We start from the raw sequence: 18,836 nt of genomic DNA, 5'->3' as shown, positions 1-18,836 counted from the left end.
TATGTGAGAGGAGAATCAGGCTCAGTATTTCAAAGACTGGTCACTGGGCCATTGGAAATGAATGGGACTCTTCCATTGGGAGGAGAATAAGGAGATAAGAAGAATAATTGGAAGGGGTGTGAATGGAGCATAAGGGAACTGACTGTCAAGGGCAATTGGGCACCTAATTCCCATAGGCTATGACAATCCCTGCCGTATCTTGTGCTACATGCATCTCACTCCCATTTTTATAGTTAGTTTAGGGTGGGATTTTCCAAAACTCTTCAAAAGAAAAGTGGCCTGAATTCCCTTAACAGGGGATTTTCCTGAGTGTCCCTATGTACACAACACAGCCAAGCAGCACAGCAATATGAGTGTCAGGACTGGAACCCAGGGCTTCTGATCTCTAGTGCCAAGCCTAGACTAGAACACAGATCTTCTGACTCCCAGTTAGCTGCCCTGCCCATTGGGGATGACTTCCTCGCCTTTCTCCTGCAGGATGGTGACTACTTTGGTCCACAGGTGTCCTCTCTGCCCCCCTTCATATTAACACACAAATCTGCATCCCAACAACAGCAACCAGAGCTACACATACAGCACCTGCACAACGCACTCTCCACAACTCTGCAATAGAGATATACACAGCCAGACCAGTATCACACACACAGCAGCAGCAGCAGCACCTCCTCATACTGTTTAAATAATTTCTAGTAACAGCCACATGGATGAATAGTATTTAAACCAATCACCATTAGCAGCGTTTCTTCTCGTTGTAATTGCTTTCTCACACTGACAGATTGTTCTCATGGTGTGTGTGAAGAGAGAAGCTTCTAGACTGGTATTTTCAAACAACACCAAGAAAATTCAATATCCAGTTCCCATTGGATTTGGATGCCATGTGGGCACCCATCTCTCTAAGACACCTTTGAAAAATCCAACTCCTACCTCATAAGAACACTAGTATCTTTTTAGGGGGGACAGACTTTTTCTGGAGCTAGGGAATACAAGCGCTGGGTACGCACAAAAGTCAGTGTGGGGTTCTCTAGCTCCAGCATATTAGAAGCCCAGAGGAAACCAGGAGGTAAAGAGGAACGCGGCCCTTTTAGAAAAGCTCATTCCCCAGCCCCAGAGACACCCTCTCCGTAACACCGCTGTCCAGAGCCGATTCTTGAGGCACACGGTGAGGCACCGGGGGATAAACGGCGGGGGCCTGGGGTTGGATAAGGGGCAGGGAGTCCCTGGGACAGGGAGGGGGGTTTGGATTGGGGGAGTTTTCGGGGGGTGATCAGGGGACAAGGAGCAGAGGAGTCAGGTATTCTAAAAAATTCTCATTTCATTTGAAATGTTTAGCACGGTTTTTATTTGTTTGTTTGTTTTTGTTTTTATGCTTCTTGGTGAAACAAGAACCAAAAAAGCCTCCAAGGTTTTCAATTTGTTGTTACCCTTCTACTCTGCCTCCTTTTTCTCCCTCTTTATCTCTTTCTCTCCCCACCCTGAGAGGGAAAAGGAGGCGAGGAGAAGGAAAGCCCAAGAGAGAAAAAGCTCAATGAAAAACATTTTTAAAGACTTTAATTTAAGTGGAAAACAAAAGTTGAATGAAACAACATTTTTCTGCACATTTTTTCTTAAATGTTGTTTTGATTGAACAAAAAAATCACCCAGCTTTAGTTGTAACCACACAGGCTTCTGTATGCTCCTTATGCCTAGCCTGAATGGCCCACTGGCCGGAGTTCAGTCTCATAGGGGGCATCTGCTAAATATAGCTGGCCTACCTTAACCCTCAGCTTCTCACCCAGCCTCTGTCCCAGTGCCTAGATATCTGGCTGAAGCTGTTACTTTTGCTGGATGGCAGGAGCACATTCCTCCTCCTGACCTACAACTGAATCACTCCTTGGGCAAAAGAAGAAAAGTTGTGTATTTCTGCTCTTCAGATTAACCACAAGATATTTCTACATTATTTTAGCCAAGTATGTGCTTGGCCTGCCTTCTACGGCTCAGTCATGTGCAGGTAGGTGAAATAGTGGGTGAAAAACTGGTTGAAGGACAGTAATCAAGGAATGGTTATCAATGATACACTTTGAAACTGGGGAAATGTGTCCAGCAGGTCCCACAGGGGTCCAGTACTATTCAATATTTTCATAAATCAATTGGATAATGGAGTCAAAAATTCACTTAGGCAATTTGCAGATGACACCAGGCAGGGAGGGGTTGAAAGCACTTTGGAGGACAGGATTAGAATTTGAAATGCCCTTGATAAATTGGAGGATTGGTCTGAAATCAGCAGATAAAATTCAATAAAAACAAATGCAAAATACAACACTTAGGAATGAAAAATCAAATGCATAACTACAAAATGGGGAATAACTAGCTAGGCAATAGTACTGCTGGAAAGGATCTATTCTATGGTATCACAACTTTATGTTATGGAAGGGGCCCCCCAAATGGCTTTGCCCCAGGCCCCCTGAATCCTCTGGGCGGCCCTGATATGTGGGAGCCAACCCCCGGGGAGGGAGAGATGTCCTCTTCAAATGAAGAGGGAGCCTGGATTAGCGGTAGAAGGGAGGGGACCAGGCCAGGATGAGCGGGTCTCTATGGGGCGAAGACAGTAACTGTGGTGTCCGGTATAGAAGGCAGAAGGTGCACCCAGCCTTTTCGGTCTCTTGGCGTGAGGGAGGCTGTGGGTAGCCGTGGTGGGTAGGTGCAGAGAGGAGGAAAATGGGCAGTAATGTAGGGTCTCTATGAGGTGAGAGTGGCCGTGGGGAGGGTAGTGGGGGGAGGTGTAAAGGAGAGGGGAGAATTCTAGTGTGAGGGGGCATGTCAATATAATACTCTCCTAATGACACTTTTAAGGGAATGGAAATGAAAAATATGAATGCACAGACATACTGTTCCTATTTCCCCCTGTAGTCCCATTTATACTCCACTTCATATCCCCATTCAGATTAATACCCCCTGGATACTTCCGTTTCGATTCCCCTTCCCATTCATATTTATGTTTGGATTCATACCCACTTTGGCCTTCCTCTTCCCACCACGGAGCATGAAACTCACAGACGTGTTTCCTTTGGATTGTGGTGGGAATATGGATCTGGGCATCAGACCCTCAAATAATGTTAAACACTAAAATGCTTCCACGCCACTCAGGAGGTGCATAGACGCTTGTGCTGCCCCCTTTACAAAAGGGTGGATTTTTATCCAGAGGATTATCAATGGGCTGAGGGGGGAGATCACTCAGAGATCACTGACCCCACCCTGCCTGTCAAACAACCCTCACTCTGGGCTCCGCAGGCCCCCTGACCTGCACTAAGGGCTCCACTTCTCCACTGACTGCACTGGGAGAAGGGGGAGCCTTAACCTGGAGAGTGTCTGATCAGAGAGTCACTGGGGGCATCCGCAGAGCGAGGGCGGATGCAGCTGTTCTTTTATGCTGCTCTGCCTCTCTCCGATTACAGCTGTGTGCGGTGTCCATAAGGGGAGATACTTTGTGTCCGTTCTCATTGCTGTGGAACCAGAGCGCCGCCCCTAGGAAATCCCCTCCCCTTTGGTCTGAGCTCAGACCGGCCCCCCCTCACTGTCTGTCTTGGCTCGCCCAGTAACAGCGGGCGGTGTCTCGGGCTTCAGGCCAGGCATTTGTAAATATGCCCTGGTGACGGAAGTGTCTCTGGAGCTGGTGAACCGCCCTTCGACAGCCTTAGAGCACCACTGGTTCCATCCGCGTAGGGAGCTAATTCCAGCCACCCACTGCAGCCCCTTCCCGGGAGCCTGTCGGGCCCAGCGCAGGCGCATCTGCTGCAGGGGAACCCAGAGCCTTTGCAGGAGAGGCGGAGAGAGTCTCCGGGCTTGTTCACATTCCCTCCGGACTCCACCAGCTGCACCTGGGAAGGAAGCCACAATACAAATCACATAGAAAGAGCAACAGTCTGAGGGGAAGGGTCAGAGCTCTGGAGATGGGATAAAAACCGTCCCTGTGCAGAAGGGCAGCGTAAGGCTCCGCTAGTGGATAAATCCTGCAGGAGGCTTAGGTGGGGCTCGGCAGCTGGCGAGGACCTTCTGCTGGCTCCTCTAAAAAGGGGTGACGTTCAACCGCAGAGAATTATCAGCCTCAGCACAAAAGCGATAGATGATCACTGACCCCGACCCCCGCCTTCCAGTCCATAATCCTCCCTCAGGGCTCCGCATTCCCGCTGCTCTTCGCTAAGGGCTCGGCGTCTCCATTGACTTCACTGGGGAAGGAGGGATCCGTAACTGCGGAGTATCTGATCCGAAAGCTCTGGTGGGCACTGGGGGCATCCACAGAGCGAGGGCGGATGCACCTGTTCTTTCCTCCTGCTCCGTGAAATAGACCCTGGGCATCCGCTCCCTGCGCTCCCCGGGGGAGTGGGGTCAGCAGAGCCTCTGTCTCCTGGTACAGCTCTGTGCGGTGTCCCTGAGGGGAGACACTTCGTGCATGTTCTCAGTGCTGGGGAGCAGAGCTGCTGCCTTCCCCGGTCTCTGCAGGGGGAGGTTTGTGTCTGAGCTCAGACGCGCTTCCCCTCACTGTGTCTCTCGCACAGTAATACACAGCGGTGTCCTCCGCTTTCAGGCCGGTCATTTGCAGGTAGAAGTTGGCGCTGTCCTTGGAGGCTGTGAATCGCCCCTGGATGGAGGGGGAGTAGTAATTCGTGACTGAAGATTTGTGATAGTGAACCAGCCACTCCAGTCCCTTTCCCGGCTGCTGCCTGACCCAGTCCATCCACCAGTCGTTAGGAACAAACCCGCTCACGGCGCATTTCAGCTGGGTGGATTCTCCGGGCTGCTTCACTTCGAGACCCGACTGGGTCAGAACAACCTGCGAACGGGCCCCTGGAGAGGAGGAGGAGGGAAAAGAGGGAACAGGGAAGGAACCAGTCACGTTAAATACATTCTCCATCGGTTAACAGGAATAAAATAAATAAAGTAACAAAGAAATAAATAAAATCGTGTTTACATATAACGACATTAATGCCAGTAATATCCCATCTGCCAGCATGTCCAATGCGTTCAGGGGAAGATAATACCTGACAAAGCCGCTACAATGAAAAGTAAGTGGCGCCAAAGTCTCATTCTCCCTGATGCAGGAGGGGAAACTTCTCGGGGAATTGGCTGGTATCTGCCCAGACTCAGGGGGCTGAGGATTGTCTCTCCGGGTGCAGCGTGGGGAGACTGAGCGAGAGATTTAAACAGGGACCTGCCACCTCTATTTGCATATCCCCCTCCTTATAAGAGATACAAACACCTTCCCTTAATGGGCTGAACTACTGAGTCTCTGATAGGAGTCTCCTTAGGGGTCGCCAGCCTATCAGAAGTGCTGTGCCGAGCCTTCCTTTATTCACTCTGATTTAAGGTTTCGGGCGCCAGTCATACATTGTAACGTTTTTAGAAGGTCTCTTTGGATGAGTCTATAATACAGAACTAAATGGTTGTTGTTTGTAAAGTAAATAAGGTTTTTAAAATGTTTAAGAAGCTTCATTTAACATTAAATTAAAATGCAGAGCCCCCTGGACCAGTGGCCAGGACCCGGGCAGTGTGAGTGCCACTGAAAATCAGCTGCGTGCCGCCTTCGGTGCACGTGCCATAGGTTGCCTACCCGAGCGAGTGATGCGACTCTTTACTGCGTGTATGTGCAGCCCCTGGAACATCGGGGTGAGACCCTGATTATACTTTCACATCACTGGGGAAATAAGGAGATAATGTCAATGACGTCACTTAGCTCCCATTAATGTCCATGGGTTGCTCTTAAATCAACTGTGTTGAAGGGAAATATTCCCTTTGTCTTTAGTGGGCTTCGGCTCATGTTGTGTGAGAGAAGAATATTTGGCCAGAGAGCAGAACAGATGGAAATTAAACATTCTATGAGTACCAGGAAGTGTGAACCTTTATGATCTCTTTTAAGATTATGTCGGGTTTAAAGCTGCAGGCCTTGGACTCGGGGTTGCATCCTGTGATTTTTAGGGAGGGTAAAATTCACCTTGGGAAATTGTAAAATGACAAATAATTTGAACCAAAATCTCAGCTTCCTGGATGTAGAGAAATACAATTTTCAAGGATGGGAAGTAAATGAGAACCTGTAGACAAGCCAGAGTGTCTGTATAGGGAGAGAGAAAAGGTCAGAGGCAGGGCAGAATTTAATCGGGACATTTGGTTCATACTTTGCATAGACACCTATAAATAGAAGAGACACTCTCCTTAGTCTGTGCTCTGAGCATTGTAACCATGGGTTGAGAGAAAGAGGGAAAGGGAGATGTGTATTCGATAGATAGATAGATAGATAGATGGATGGGGTGGATGGGGATAGATAGATAGATAGATAGAGGGGGTGGATGGGGATAGATAGATAGAGGGAGTGGAGGGGGATAGACAGATAGATGGGATGGATGAGGACAGATAGATGGAGGAATGGATGAACAGAGGGCTCGGTAATCGGAATTGGCCCTATGTTCATACATTGTATAGATCATCGTTTATTGATGAGGCTAATAGTGATGAGATCTATATTTATACCCAGTATTTAATGCCTTTCTAAGTTAACATTTCACTGCACAGTGTCTCTAGGACCAGCTGGGTGACTTTCTATACCTGTGAGGCTTTGTGGTTTGGTTCATCCTGCCTTTTCCTCTCCTTTGGGAAATGGGGACGGTGCGAGGGTGTTTAATGCCTTGTGCACATACTATTTATTCTACACTGTATAAATATTTCAATCAAACATTTGACCCCGAGGGTCTCCCTAACCTTTTCCCATCAGGCAGGGACCAAGCCCTGGATCTTTGTCTTTTGTGGCACTGACCCAGGCTAAATCCGCCCATCATGAACTGAACAACGTGTTTCCTCTTCCGAGTTTCCAGTGCCTGGACTGTCAGCATTAAACCGGCTGGGACTTCCCCTACAGACCGCAACGGGAGGTTTGTGTTCGAGCTCAGCCCGGCTTCCCCTCACTGTGTCTTTGGCGCAGCAACGCAGGGCGGTGTCCTCGGGCTTCAGGCTGCTTATCTGCAAGTAGAAATTGGAGCTGACCTTGGAGACTCGGTCTCTGACTCGCCCTGGACGCTGGGAGAAGAGTGGCTGCTCACTGAAGATTTCCAGTAGCTGACCAGCCATTGCAGCCCCTTCCCGGGCGCCTGTCTGACCCAAGCCACCCACCTGTCGGACGGGCGAACAGAAAGAATGAACAAGGAGGCATGAGGGACCCAGCCACATTCACTCCTTACCCTGTAAAACAATAGCTGTGAAACGAAATAAAAGACACGCTACACATCACATTAATATAAACGCGAAAGTAACAGCATTCCTATGGCGTCCCCAGTGCTCTGGAGGGGATAAAATACCTTCCAACGCTGCGAGAATGAAAACTAAATGCAGCCAAAGTCTCCTCTTCCCTGGTACTGGAGGGGAAAGTTCTCAGGGAATTGGCTGGTTATTGCGCAGACACAGGGGGCTGCCGACTGCCTCCTCGGACCTGGGGATGCTGCGGTCCTGATGGGCAGTAAATCACGTTTGAGCTCTGCTAGAGCGAGAAGCCAAAGTCTCAGGTCTCTGCCTGGGTCAGGTGTTCTGCTGATATTGACTCTTTCACTCTCCCTCAAGGCTGTGGCTTTTCAGTGCTGGGGTTGCAGGGTCTGGGGGGTGGCAGGGAGCTGAGGTTTTTTGTAAGGGGCTGATAAATTCATCCCTTCCTTGACTTGAAATCCCCAACTCAGAGCTCAAATAGGAGAGTGATTTAGCAAGAGATCCGGCTCTGGGAGTGACTGTGTCCATAACACACAGCCCGATAAATTGATTGGAGAGCTGGTAAATTGTTAAGGTAACGTCCTCAGCAGAGAACTTTTCAGCCTTTATCACTGAAATATAAATTTCCCTACTGTGCACATAGGCCAAGATTTTTTAAAACCAAGATTTAATTTTTTTTAAATTGACTGATTGTGTTAAGTGCCTCAATTTTTATGTGTTGAGTTTGAGACACCTTAGAACAGTGGTTCCCAAACTTTAACAGCCCGCGAACCCCTTTCACTGAATTGTGAAACCCCTTCCTAAAAATGAATATTTCTAGGGATTTACATTTAAATTTCCTCAGTATGATGGATGTCCTGGCTTTGCTCTGCAGAGCTCTTGGAAGGCCGGAACCACTGCCGGCTCCCCAGCTGACAGGGAAGGGCTTGGGCTGCCAGCCCAAACTGCCGGCCCTGCTCTCCTTAGGGCTTGGCCTGTCTGCCCTGCAACCGGGTCCCACTTGCTGCCTCCAATGTCTGGAGTCCTCTGAGGCAAAGGGATAGCTTAGTGGTTTGAGCATTGGCCTCCTAAACCCAGCGTTGTGACTTCAATCCTTGAGAGGGCCATTTAGGGAACTGGGGTAAAAATCTGTCTGGGGATTAGTCCTGCTTTGAGTAGGGGGTTGGACTAGATACCTCCTGAGGTCCCTTCCAACCTTGATATTCTATGAGTCTGGCCACCAGTAGTGAATTTTTTCTGGCAAAGCCCCTGTAATGTTCTGTGAAACCCCAGGGGTTCGCAAACCCCACTTTGGGAACTACTGCCTTAGAGGTTGTCTTTCAGAGTTTTGGGGAGTAGAACTTTCTCATGAGAAACCCTCTGCAGGAATTCCATGCTGGGCACCCAATATTTAATACACATAAAACACTTATGAAAATAGTATCTCCCTTCAGAGGAAGTTATTCCCTATACAGATGACAGAACAAGAGCTGAGAAAGCTAAGTTCTGCAGGTGCATAGGGTTGTCCTTAGGCTTATGCAGCATACACAGCTCCGCACGACAACCAAAAATTTGCGGCACCACCGGAACAGCAGATAAGAGCGGGTCAGCTCCTGCAAACCCAGCGTGCCCTGCAGTCTCCTTAGGCAGGTGCCTTATTCACAGAGCCGATTGCGCCGGCGCAGTCTGTATGAGGGAGAGGGTACCCTGTCTTTGTGGGGAATTGTGATTCTCCGCCGCTGTGAGGTGGGCTGGGTGGCTCGGTATCCTTTGCTGCCTCATCCCTCCCGCCCCCCGGCCTGTGAGCCCTGGCTGCCACAGCGTCTGCTGCTAGGTGTGAGTCGGTGATGCGAGGTGAGGTCTGTGGGGCCAGGGCGGGGGTAGTGGCTGTGCCCCAAGTCGGGCATAGGGGCACCAGTTTAATAATACTGTATAGGGCCCCACAAATCCTAAGGACAGCCCTGATGGCAAGGAATTGATGTATATAATAATGGTGGTAAATCATACCTATACTAACCTATAGAAGAAGGACACCTTAACATTGGTAAGGGGAGGAAATAGAAATAAGGAAGAGGGGAGAAACCCCCTACTGAATATGCATTAGACATGGTTGGTAACATCAGCGTAACATATTATAAAAGTGGCATCCCAGGGCAGTAGAAGAGAGAGAGCGATGTAGCCCTTGGGATTGGCCAGAATCGTGGCCACTGGCAAAGATGAGGAAGGTGACGATGATGAGGAAGATAATGGCTAATATTTCAGGTTGTTCTGCAAAGGATGGTGTGAGTATGGATGTTCAGCTGTACTTTCTGTATTATCTCTATCTACCTTATTGAGTTCCAGTGTGTGACTTTGCTAAATGTGTTAATAAATTATTTCTTTGTAAATCTGAAAGAGTTCCTATAGTGTGAGGGTTGCAACTGGTAACAGTGAACCGCTCGCCATGCACTTCAGCCAAGTGGATTCTCCAGGCTTCTACATTTCTGGACCGGACTGGGTCAGAACAATCTGTGTCTGGGCCCCTAAGTAGGAAGGCGGGAGGAAGGAAGAATGAGGGACCCAGGAGCATGAAACACATTCTCCTTTAATTAACAGGAGAATAAATTAAAGAAGAGCATTTTACAAAATATATTAATATCATTGCAGAAAAATCAGTGAGTCTCCTGCTTCTGCAGTGGATTTGTGGAGAGAAAACAGCTCCCAGAGCTGCCACAAGGAAAAGTAAATGGAGCCAAAGTCTCATTGTCCCTGGTGCTGGAGGAAAGTTCTCAGGGACTGGCTGGTCACTGCACAGACCCAGGGGGCTGCGGATTGTGTCTCCGGGTACAGCCTGGGCAGAGAGAGAGAGGGATTAAAGCAGGAAACTGTAACCCCTATTTGCATATCCCTCTCCTTATAAGAGACACAACATTCTTGCCTGCTCTCTAGATTTCAGTGACATTTGACAAGAGGGTGTCTTTGCCAGGGAGCCTCACGCTTAAAAACCCGTTCCCAAGTTATAAACAGGGGGCTTCTTTGGCCTTTTAAAATTCCAGTCTTGGCTCTTGATTTGCTATTGATAATCAATAACTGAGAACTGCTTGTCGATAACTGTACAGGGATCTCACCTATTCTGTTTTGCTGACTGATTGTTGTCGGGTACTCAGTACATCGGTATGTGAAGAATACCCTCTTAAACCAGGCTTGCCATTTCAATCGGGTGGGTGCCTGGCCCTCATCTCACTGTATCGCTAGATCCCTTCTGTTACCTACGTTTCAATCTGTTTGAATGAATGACCCGGAGCACCAGCTATCGTCAGTCGGAGTAGCAGCCCTGGGATCCGTGGAGCTTCCAGAATTCACTGCAGTGAGGCTCTGACCCCAGAACAATTGTCCTTCCTTCGGCCTTGGCCAAAGCTCCGGAAAGTCAGAGAAAGTTTTCAGACTCGATTGCAATGGGAATTGGATCAGCCCCGAAATGCATTTGTCTTCCTGACGGTGGCAGACGCCGTACTGTGAAACCGGGTAAGTGTCTGTCACCCGGAGAGTGATGGGTGTGAATGAGGATAGATAGTGTGTGGGGAGATAGATAGGTCGATGGATATTTGGGAATGGAATTTAAATAGACAGATAATGCGCCGTGGTACTACGCTCTCAGACTGGCTGGAGACCAGTTCATTGATGAGTCTAATAGACGTGAGACAATGTACAGGGCAGAGAGTCGAATAAATCTATAAACAGACACTACCCAGCTCTCTGGCATTGACCAATGGGGATTTGAGCAGCTCCCTTAGGTCCTTTTATAGCTGCCAGGGTTTGTGTTTTCACCTCTCCTGCTTTCTATCCTCACACTGGTACGGAGAGGTGAACGTGGGGAAATTAAGACTTTTTTTGGCAGATAAAACTTTCTTTTCACCCGTATCATTGTCTGTAATAGAATATCTGGGACCGAGTGAATCCCCACCACGCCCAGTGCGGGACACCCCGTTCCCGGTATCGCCGCCTCCTGTCGATCTAGATCTGACTGACCAGCTGGGTTCATTTCCCCCATTTCAAAGGGAGGAAATTACTGTCTCCTGTGAGCTCCCAGCGCGGCCTTTCAGCATCAAACCAGCTGGGACTTTCTCTGGTAACCGCCACGGCAGGTTTTTGTCTGAGCTCAGCCCGGCTTCCCCGCACTGTGTCTCGCACAGTAATAGCGGGCGGTGTCCTCGGGCTTCAGGCCGGTCAGTTGCAGATACAGCAGGTTGTTGGAGTTGTCTCTAGAGGTGGTGAATCGGCCTTTCACTGCGTCGGAGTAGTAGATAGTAACCCCGCTGCCCCTAATAGCTGAGACCCACTCCAGCCCCTTCCCAGGAGCCTGCCGGACCCAGCTCATGCTGTAGCTGCTGAAGGTGAACCCGGAGGCTTTGCAGGAGAGGCGGAGAGAGTCTCCAGGCTTTTTCACATCCCCTCCGGACTCCACCAGCGCCTGGGATCGGACACCTGGGAATAAAGTAACATTAAGAATCGTATCAATTTTGTTTGGGAAGAACACAATATTCCCCTCTATCTATAAAGAAATTACGGGAAAAAATACCTTCGAAAGCCGCTACAATGAAAATTAGGTGGAGCCAAAGTCTCATTTTCCCTGATGTTGGAGGGGAAAGTTCTCAGGGGACTGGCTGGTAACTGCACAGAGACAGGGGGCTGCGGACTGTCTCGGCTTGTGCAGCCTGGGGACAGAGAGAGACGGATTTAAACCGGACACTGTCACCCTCATTTGCATATCCCTCTGCTGATAAGGGACAGCAACTCCTTCCCCAATGATCACACTCCCTGCCTGGGGACCCACAACAAGGGGCAAGACGCGTTGCTAGAGAAATAAGGGGGGAGAGAGAGAGAGAGAGAGAGAGAGAGATCTGCCCTAGTGGTTCAAACCCACGGCCTATCTCGTCCCGTATCCTGTCTCTGTCAGTGGCCCCACCAGAACTACAGGGAGAATGTACAGAACAGCGACATTTGGAATCTTCCACTCCCCGCTTCCGGCATTGAGAGATTTAGGGTCCCTCGTGCTCGGGGTTGGGCCCTGACCCTCTTGGCTCATAGTCATTGATTCACTAGGAATTTATCTCGTTCTTCTTTGAAGCCAGTTATACTTTGGGCCAAAACAACATCTCGTGGCAATGAGTTTCCCTGGTGAATTGTGTGTTGTATGAAAAATAATTTTCTCTTGTTTGTATTAATGCTGCAGCCTATTGGTTTAATCTGATGAGCCCTGGTTTGTGTATCTGGGGAAAGGGTATGTCATCACATGACCTTCTCATAAACAAACTAGGAAATACAACCTGGATGGAGCTACTACAAAGTGGGTGAATAACGGTTGGAAAACCATTCCCAGGGAGTGGTTCACAGTCATGCTGGAAGGGCACAGAGCAGGGATTGGTTTTGAGTCTGGTTCTGCTCAATATCTTCATCAATGATTTCGATAACGGCATAAAGAAGACACTTATAAAGTTTGCAGACCATACCAAGCTGGGAGGGGTTGCAAATCCTTTGGAGGATAGGAATAAAATTCAAAATGATCTGGACAAACTGGAGAAATAGTCTGAAGAAATAGGATGGAATGCAAAGGGCAAATGCAAAGTGCTCCACTTAGGAAGGAAGGATCAGTTGCAAACATACAAAATGGGAACTGACTGCCTAGGAAGGAGCACTGAGGAAAGGGATCTGGGGGTCATAGTGGATCACAGGCTAAATATGAGTCAACAGTGTAGGGCTGTTGCAAAAAAAGCAAACATCATGTATTAGCAGGAGTCTTGTAAGCAAGACACGAGCAGTAATTCTTCTGCTCTACTCTGCACTGATTAGGCCTCAACTGGAGTATTGTGTCCTGTTCTGGGCACCACATTTCAGGAAAGATGTGGTCAAATAGGAGAAAGTCCAGAGAAGAGCAACAAAAGTAGTTAAAGGTCTAGAAAACATGACCTCTGAGGGAAGATTGAAAAAATTGGGTATGTTTACTCCGGAGAAAAGAAGACTGAGGGGAGACATGATAACAGGTTTTAAGTACATAAAAGGTTGTTCTAAGGAGGAGAGAGAAAAAATTGTTCTTCTTAATCTCTGAGGATAGGACAAGAAGAAATGGGCTTAAATTGAAGCAAGGGCGGTTTAGGTTAAACATTAGAAAAAACTCTCTAACTGCCAGGGTGGTTAAGCACTGGAATAAATTCCCTAGGGAGGTTGTGGAATATCCATTATTGGGGATTTTTAAGAGCAGGTTGGACAAACACCTGTCAGGGATGGTCTAGATCAGAGGTGGGCAAACTACAGCCCATGGGCCTGAGCTCCTGGCCAGGGAGGCTAACCCCCGACCCCTCCCCACTGTTCCCCCTTCCCCCACAGCCACGCCGCTGCGTGGGCTGCGCTCTGGGCGGTGGGGCTGTGTGCTCCTGCCGAGCAGAGCAGCATCGTGTCTGACTCTGGCCGGGTGGCGCGGCTGTCAGAAATGCTGCTCTGAGCGTAGGGTGACCAGATGTTCTGATTTTATAGGGACAGTCCCGATATTTGGGGCTTTTCTTTATATAGGCACCTATTACCCCACCACCACCACCACCACCTGTCCTGATTTTTCGTACTTGCTATCTGATCAGCCTATCTGAGCAGCATGGTAAGGAGGCCAGGGCCAGGGGGTTGGATACGGGGTGGGGCGTCCCGGGGGGCAGTGAGGGGACAGGGAGCAAGGGGCAGTTGGATAGGGCAGAGGTTCTGGGGGGCAGTCAGGAGAGGGGAGACAGGGGGTTGGATAAGCGTGAGAGTTCTGGGGGGCCTGTCAGGGGGCAGGGGTGTGGATAGGGGTCAGAGCAGTCAGGGGATGGCGAGCAGGGGGGTTGGATAGATGGTGGGGTCCCCGGGGGCAGTTAGGGGCAGGGGGTCCTGGGAGGGGGCAGTTAGGGGACAAGGAGAAGGGGGGCTTAGATGGGTCAGGGATTCTGAGGGGGGCAGTCAGGGGGCAGGAAATGGGAGAGGTCAGAGGCCAGACTGTTTGGGGAGGCACAGCCTTCGCTACCTCGCCCTCCATACAATTTTGCAACCCCAATGTGGCTCTCAGGCCAAAAAGTTTGGCAACCCCAGATCAGATAATCCTTAGTCCTGCCATGAGTGCAGGGGATAGGACTAGATGACCTCTCAACGTCCCTTCCTGTTCTATGATTCTGTGATTCTAACTACTGCACTTCACTGCTTGAACCCACAAGGCTGCAGCGTCTCCATTCAAGACCTGCAAGGGCTGGGGAATGAGGGCTTTAAATCAGGGGCAGTGAGTAGCCCCAGCTGCATCATGGTCCCCTTTTCCTAAGGGTCTGATCAATCCATCTGTGAATGGGCTCCAGTTCCCAGCCCCGAGCTCATGGAGGAGAGTGATGCACTAGAGCCTCTAGCAAGGACTGTGTGATGTATCTTTCACACGGTGCCTGATACTTAATCAAAGCCCTGGTCAATTCATAGATCATCCTTACAATATTGGGTCCCGTGTCATTTCAACACCAGTTTTCCTACCGTGCACACAGGATAAACTGTTTACCAAGGACTAGTGATTTAGTGTCCCTGGGTTTTTCTTTGCCACTTTGAGGCAACTTAGAGGGGCTTGATTTTGAGAAGTTGGGTGGTCAGCACCTCCAGAGAGGTGCAGCAATATGGGTCCCCAACACTGGGCCTGACGATCATTTAGGAAAATATTGGACACAGATGCTACATTTATTAGGTGAGAGAACAAAGGATGATTCATTTGCTTTTATGATATTGAAATAATTTATTTTTCTATGGCATATTTGAAAGCACCCAGGGCAGTTAAGCACTCTGTACCCATTGAAAACAAAAGGCCTTTGGGCAGTTAAGAAGTGTCTGTATGTCGTCAAAATGTCCCCCTTTTGCTGAGAAGCAGAGACATGATAAATAAGACTGGTGTCCATTTCGGCCCCTTCTTCTGGATTAAAGGAATTTTTTACGCAATGGTGCTGCTTTTCTGTCTCTCTAGGATTGGTCCCGATGGCTCCAGTTGAAGATGTTGGTTGTTTGTGCTCTGGGAACACTCATCAGTCATGTTATTCTTGCTGTGTCTCTGCTCACCTGGCGCACATGGAATTCTCCCCCCGCTCTGCACATTGGCTGAAGTCAGAGCTAGGAGAGGGACACTAAAATGCCCCCATACTTAAGGTGCATGAGGCACTGTAGCAGTGTGCATGAGAACAGGACTGTATCAGGGTGCTGGTGCAAAGGCACCGAATTAGCCCCTGCTCAGCCAGCCCCAATCAGGGGAAATAGATTGGGGCTAGGGAGAAGTCTGGTGCCTGGCCGTTAGAACTGGCTGCACCTGTGGGCCTGAGGGTTCAAGGGCTATAAAGGCTGGCTGGCACAGGGCTGCCCAGAGGGGGGGGCAAGTGGGGAAATTTGCCCCAGGCCCTGCAGGGGCCCTCACAAGTGTTTTTTGTGGGCCCTGGAGCAGGGTCCTTCACTTGCTCCAGAGGCCCTGGAAAACTCTCATGGGGCCTGGGTCCCCAGAGCTTCTTCCTCTCCGTGTCTTCAGCAGCGGGGGGTCCTTCTGCTCCGGGGCGGAAGGACCCTCTGCCTCCGAATTACTGCCGAAGTGGGACCCGCCGCCAAAGTGCAGCCTGGTCTTTGGCGGTAATTCGGCGGCAGGGGGTCCTTCCGTTCTGGGACACGCTGCAGAAGGGCCCCGAAGACCCACGGCGGGGACCTCCCCACTGCCGAATTACTGCGGAAGACCGGGTTGCACTTCAGTGGTGGGTCCCGCTTTGGCGGTAATTCAGTGGTGGGGGGTCCCCACCGCAGGTCTTCGGGGCCCTTCGGTGGCGGGTCCCGGAGTGGAAGGACCCCCCACTGCCGAATTACCACCGAAGTGGGGGCCCCCCACTGCCAAAGGCCCCTGGAATCCTCTAGGCAGCCCTGGGCTGGCAGCCAGAAGAAGGGGAGTGGCCAGGGGAAGGTCAGTCTCCAGGCTGAGGGCAGACTCCGGGTAGGAGAGGAGATTGTCAGGCCTGCCTGCTCTGTAAATAGTCTCACTGGTGGTGGGAGAACTTGTGTAAATAAAGCCAGGGGTGCTGCACAACGAGAACCTCCCTGTGCTTTACTGGGGCCGCAGAGGGCCCCAGGAAGAGGGGTGGGCAGGGGGCCCTGTTACAAGGCCCATATCCAGGAGCGTTGCCAGCTTTTCTGCCGCCCTAGGCGGTGGAAGGTCTCACCCCAAAATGCCGCGCCCCCACAGAGGCGTCAGAAGGTCCTGCCTCCGAAATACCGCCGTGGTCACCAGGGCCTCCCAGAGGATTCCGGCCCGGGGTCTTCGGCGGTGGGGGGCCCTTCCGTTCCACCATCTGCCGAAGTGCCTGGAAGACCCGCGGCGGCCCCTCCGCCGCCGAATTACCGCCGAAGCGGGACCCGCTGCCGAAGTGCAGCCCGGTCTTGGGCGGCGGGGGTCCCCGCCGCGGGTCTTTGGGGCACTTCGGCGGCGGGTCCCGGAAGGGAAGGGCCCCCCACTGCCGAATTACTGCCGAAGACCGGGCTGCGCTTCGGCGGCGGGTCCAGCTCCGTCTTTGGCGGTAATTTGCCAGCGAGGGGTCCTTCCACCCCGGAGCGGAAGGACCCCCCGCCGGCGAAGACCGGGAGCAGAAGAAGCTTCTGCGCCCGGCTGCGCAAGAGTTTGCGGGCCCCCCCGGAGCGAGTAACGGACCCCACTCCAGGGGCCCCAAAAACTCTGGTGGGGGCCCCTGTGGGGCTCAGGGCCTGGGGCAAATTGCCCCTCTTGCCCCCCCCTCTGGGCGGCCCTGGTGGTCACTGCCCCCAAATTGTAGAGCCCTAGGCAACTGCCTAGGTCACCTAATGGGTTGCACCAGCCCTGCCCATATCCCACCCACCTGGCACAGGCTTCAGTGTCAACAGAAGGGGGAAGGCAGGGGAATCAGGATTGTGCACTTCTAAACTGCTGCGTGGTGTGAAGAGATTCCTCTGGCTAGGCGGGACACAGTACAGGCAGAGGCCCTTGTGTAAGCAGGGGCGGCTCTATGTTTTTTGCCGCCCCAAACCCGGCAATCAGGCAGCCTTCAGTGGCACGCCTGCCGGCGGTCTGGGGTCATGCAGATTTGGCAGTGTTTCTGGGGGTGATCTGCCCATCCTGAGGTTTTGGCTTACCCCCCACCGAATTGCCGCCAAAACCGTGGGACCAGTGGACCTCTCACAGGCAGGCCACTGAAGGCCGCCTAACTCCCGCCCTCACAGCAACCAGCACGCTGCCCCCTGTGGCTTGCCGCTCCAAGGAACACACTTGCTGCGCTGCTGCCTGGAGCCGCCCCTGTGTGTAAGGCCTCCACACGGGGTGAATTTCACCCACAGAGAATTATCCATGGGCTGAGGGGGGAGGTCACCTCTAGATTAGTGACCCCCCTTCCAGTCAATCATCTTCATTCGGGGCTCCGCACTGCCACGGACCTTCCCTCGGGACTCAGCTTCTCCCTTCAATGGGAAAAGGAGGGAGTGTCGCACTGGAGACTGGCTGAGCAGAAAGCCCTGGTGAGTCAGTGGGAGCATCGCAGCGTGAGGGCGGATGCACCTGCTCTTTCTCTAAAATAGCCACTGGGTGTCTGCTCCCTGCGCTCCCCAGGGGCAGATGGAGTCAGCAGAAGCTCTCTCTCCCCTGGCAGTTGTGTGAGATCTCCTTAAGGGGAAATACTTTGTCTCTCTCTCTTCGCATTGCTATGGAGCGAAAGTGCCACCCCCAGGAAATCCCTTCCTCAGTCTCTGCAGGATGAAGTTTTTGTCTGAGCCCAGGTCGGCTTCCCCACACTGTGTCTATCACACAGTAATACACGGCGGTGTCCTCAGGCTTCAGGCCGATCATTTGCAGGTAGAAGTTGGAGCTGTCCTTGGAGGCTGTGAATCGCCCCTGGATGGTGGGAGAATAATACTCGTTCTGCCCTGGTTTCCAGTAGCTGACCAACCACTCCAGCCCCTTTCCTGGCTCCTGTCTGACCCAAGCCATATAATCGCCGGAGATAGCGAACCCGCATTTTTAGATCATTGCAGTAAACCAGGAATTGTTGCCCCCTTCCCCAGTGCATGTATAGGGAGAAAATACCTTCCAGATCCGCCCCAAGGAAAAGTAAATGGAGCCAAAGTCTCATTTTCCCTGGTGTTGGAGGGGAAAGTCCTCAGTGGAGTGGCTGGTAACTGCACAGACCCAGGGGGCTGCAGTTTGTCTTTCCGGGTGCTTCTCGGACAGAGACAGATTTAAACAGGTGTGGTGCTCTGCTCTGTTCAATGTTGATATCAATCGGCTGTGTGCGTATGTTCCCTCTGTGTGCTGCCCCAGCTCTGCGCAGATCGCTGAAACAGCAGACCCCGAAAGAACGCCCAATGACCACAGACTCTAGTAAGGTACGAAGGCAGGTCGGCCAGGCTTATTGTCGAAGAGAAACACAGTCTCCAGCTCCCGGGCAAATGAAGTCCAAGGTGCTGCTAAGGTGCAGCTAGCCAGTACATATGTACCCCCTGGCAATGGACTCAACTCAGGCAGTGGTGGGACTTTCCACTGCGCCCTGGGCTGGACAAAGACACTGCCCCAGGGATGCATTCTTATACACAGGTACAAACAAGTTACACATCATTCG

The 18,836-nt window shown here is 51.2% G+C and overlaps 1 gene segment (V, D, J or C); it reads right to left on the bottom strand.

Annotated features, from left to right (window-relative positions):
- Nucleotides 1-3,972: 3,972 nt before the first annotated feature.
- Nucleotides 3,973-5,104, bottom strand: LOC120380827. The segment is given in 3 exon segments: nt 3,973-4,041; nt 4,517-4,821; nt 5,016-5,104. Coding segments are annotated over 3 exon segments (420 nt in total).
- Between the last annotated feature and the right edge of the window lie 13,732 nt (nt 5,105-18,836).

Source organism: Mauremys reevesii, linkage group 13, assembly GCF_016161935.1.
Source record: "Mauremys reevesii isolate NIE-2019 linkage group 13, ASM1616193v1, whole genome shotgun sequence".
Classification (NCBI taxonomy): Eukaryota; Metazoa; Chordata; order Testudines; family Geoemydidae; genus Mauremys; species Mauremys reevesii.
This window is presented reverse-complemented; position numbering and strand designations above follow the sequence as displayed.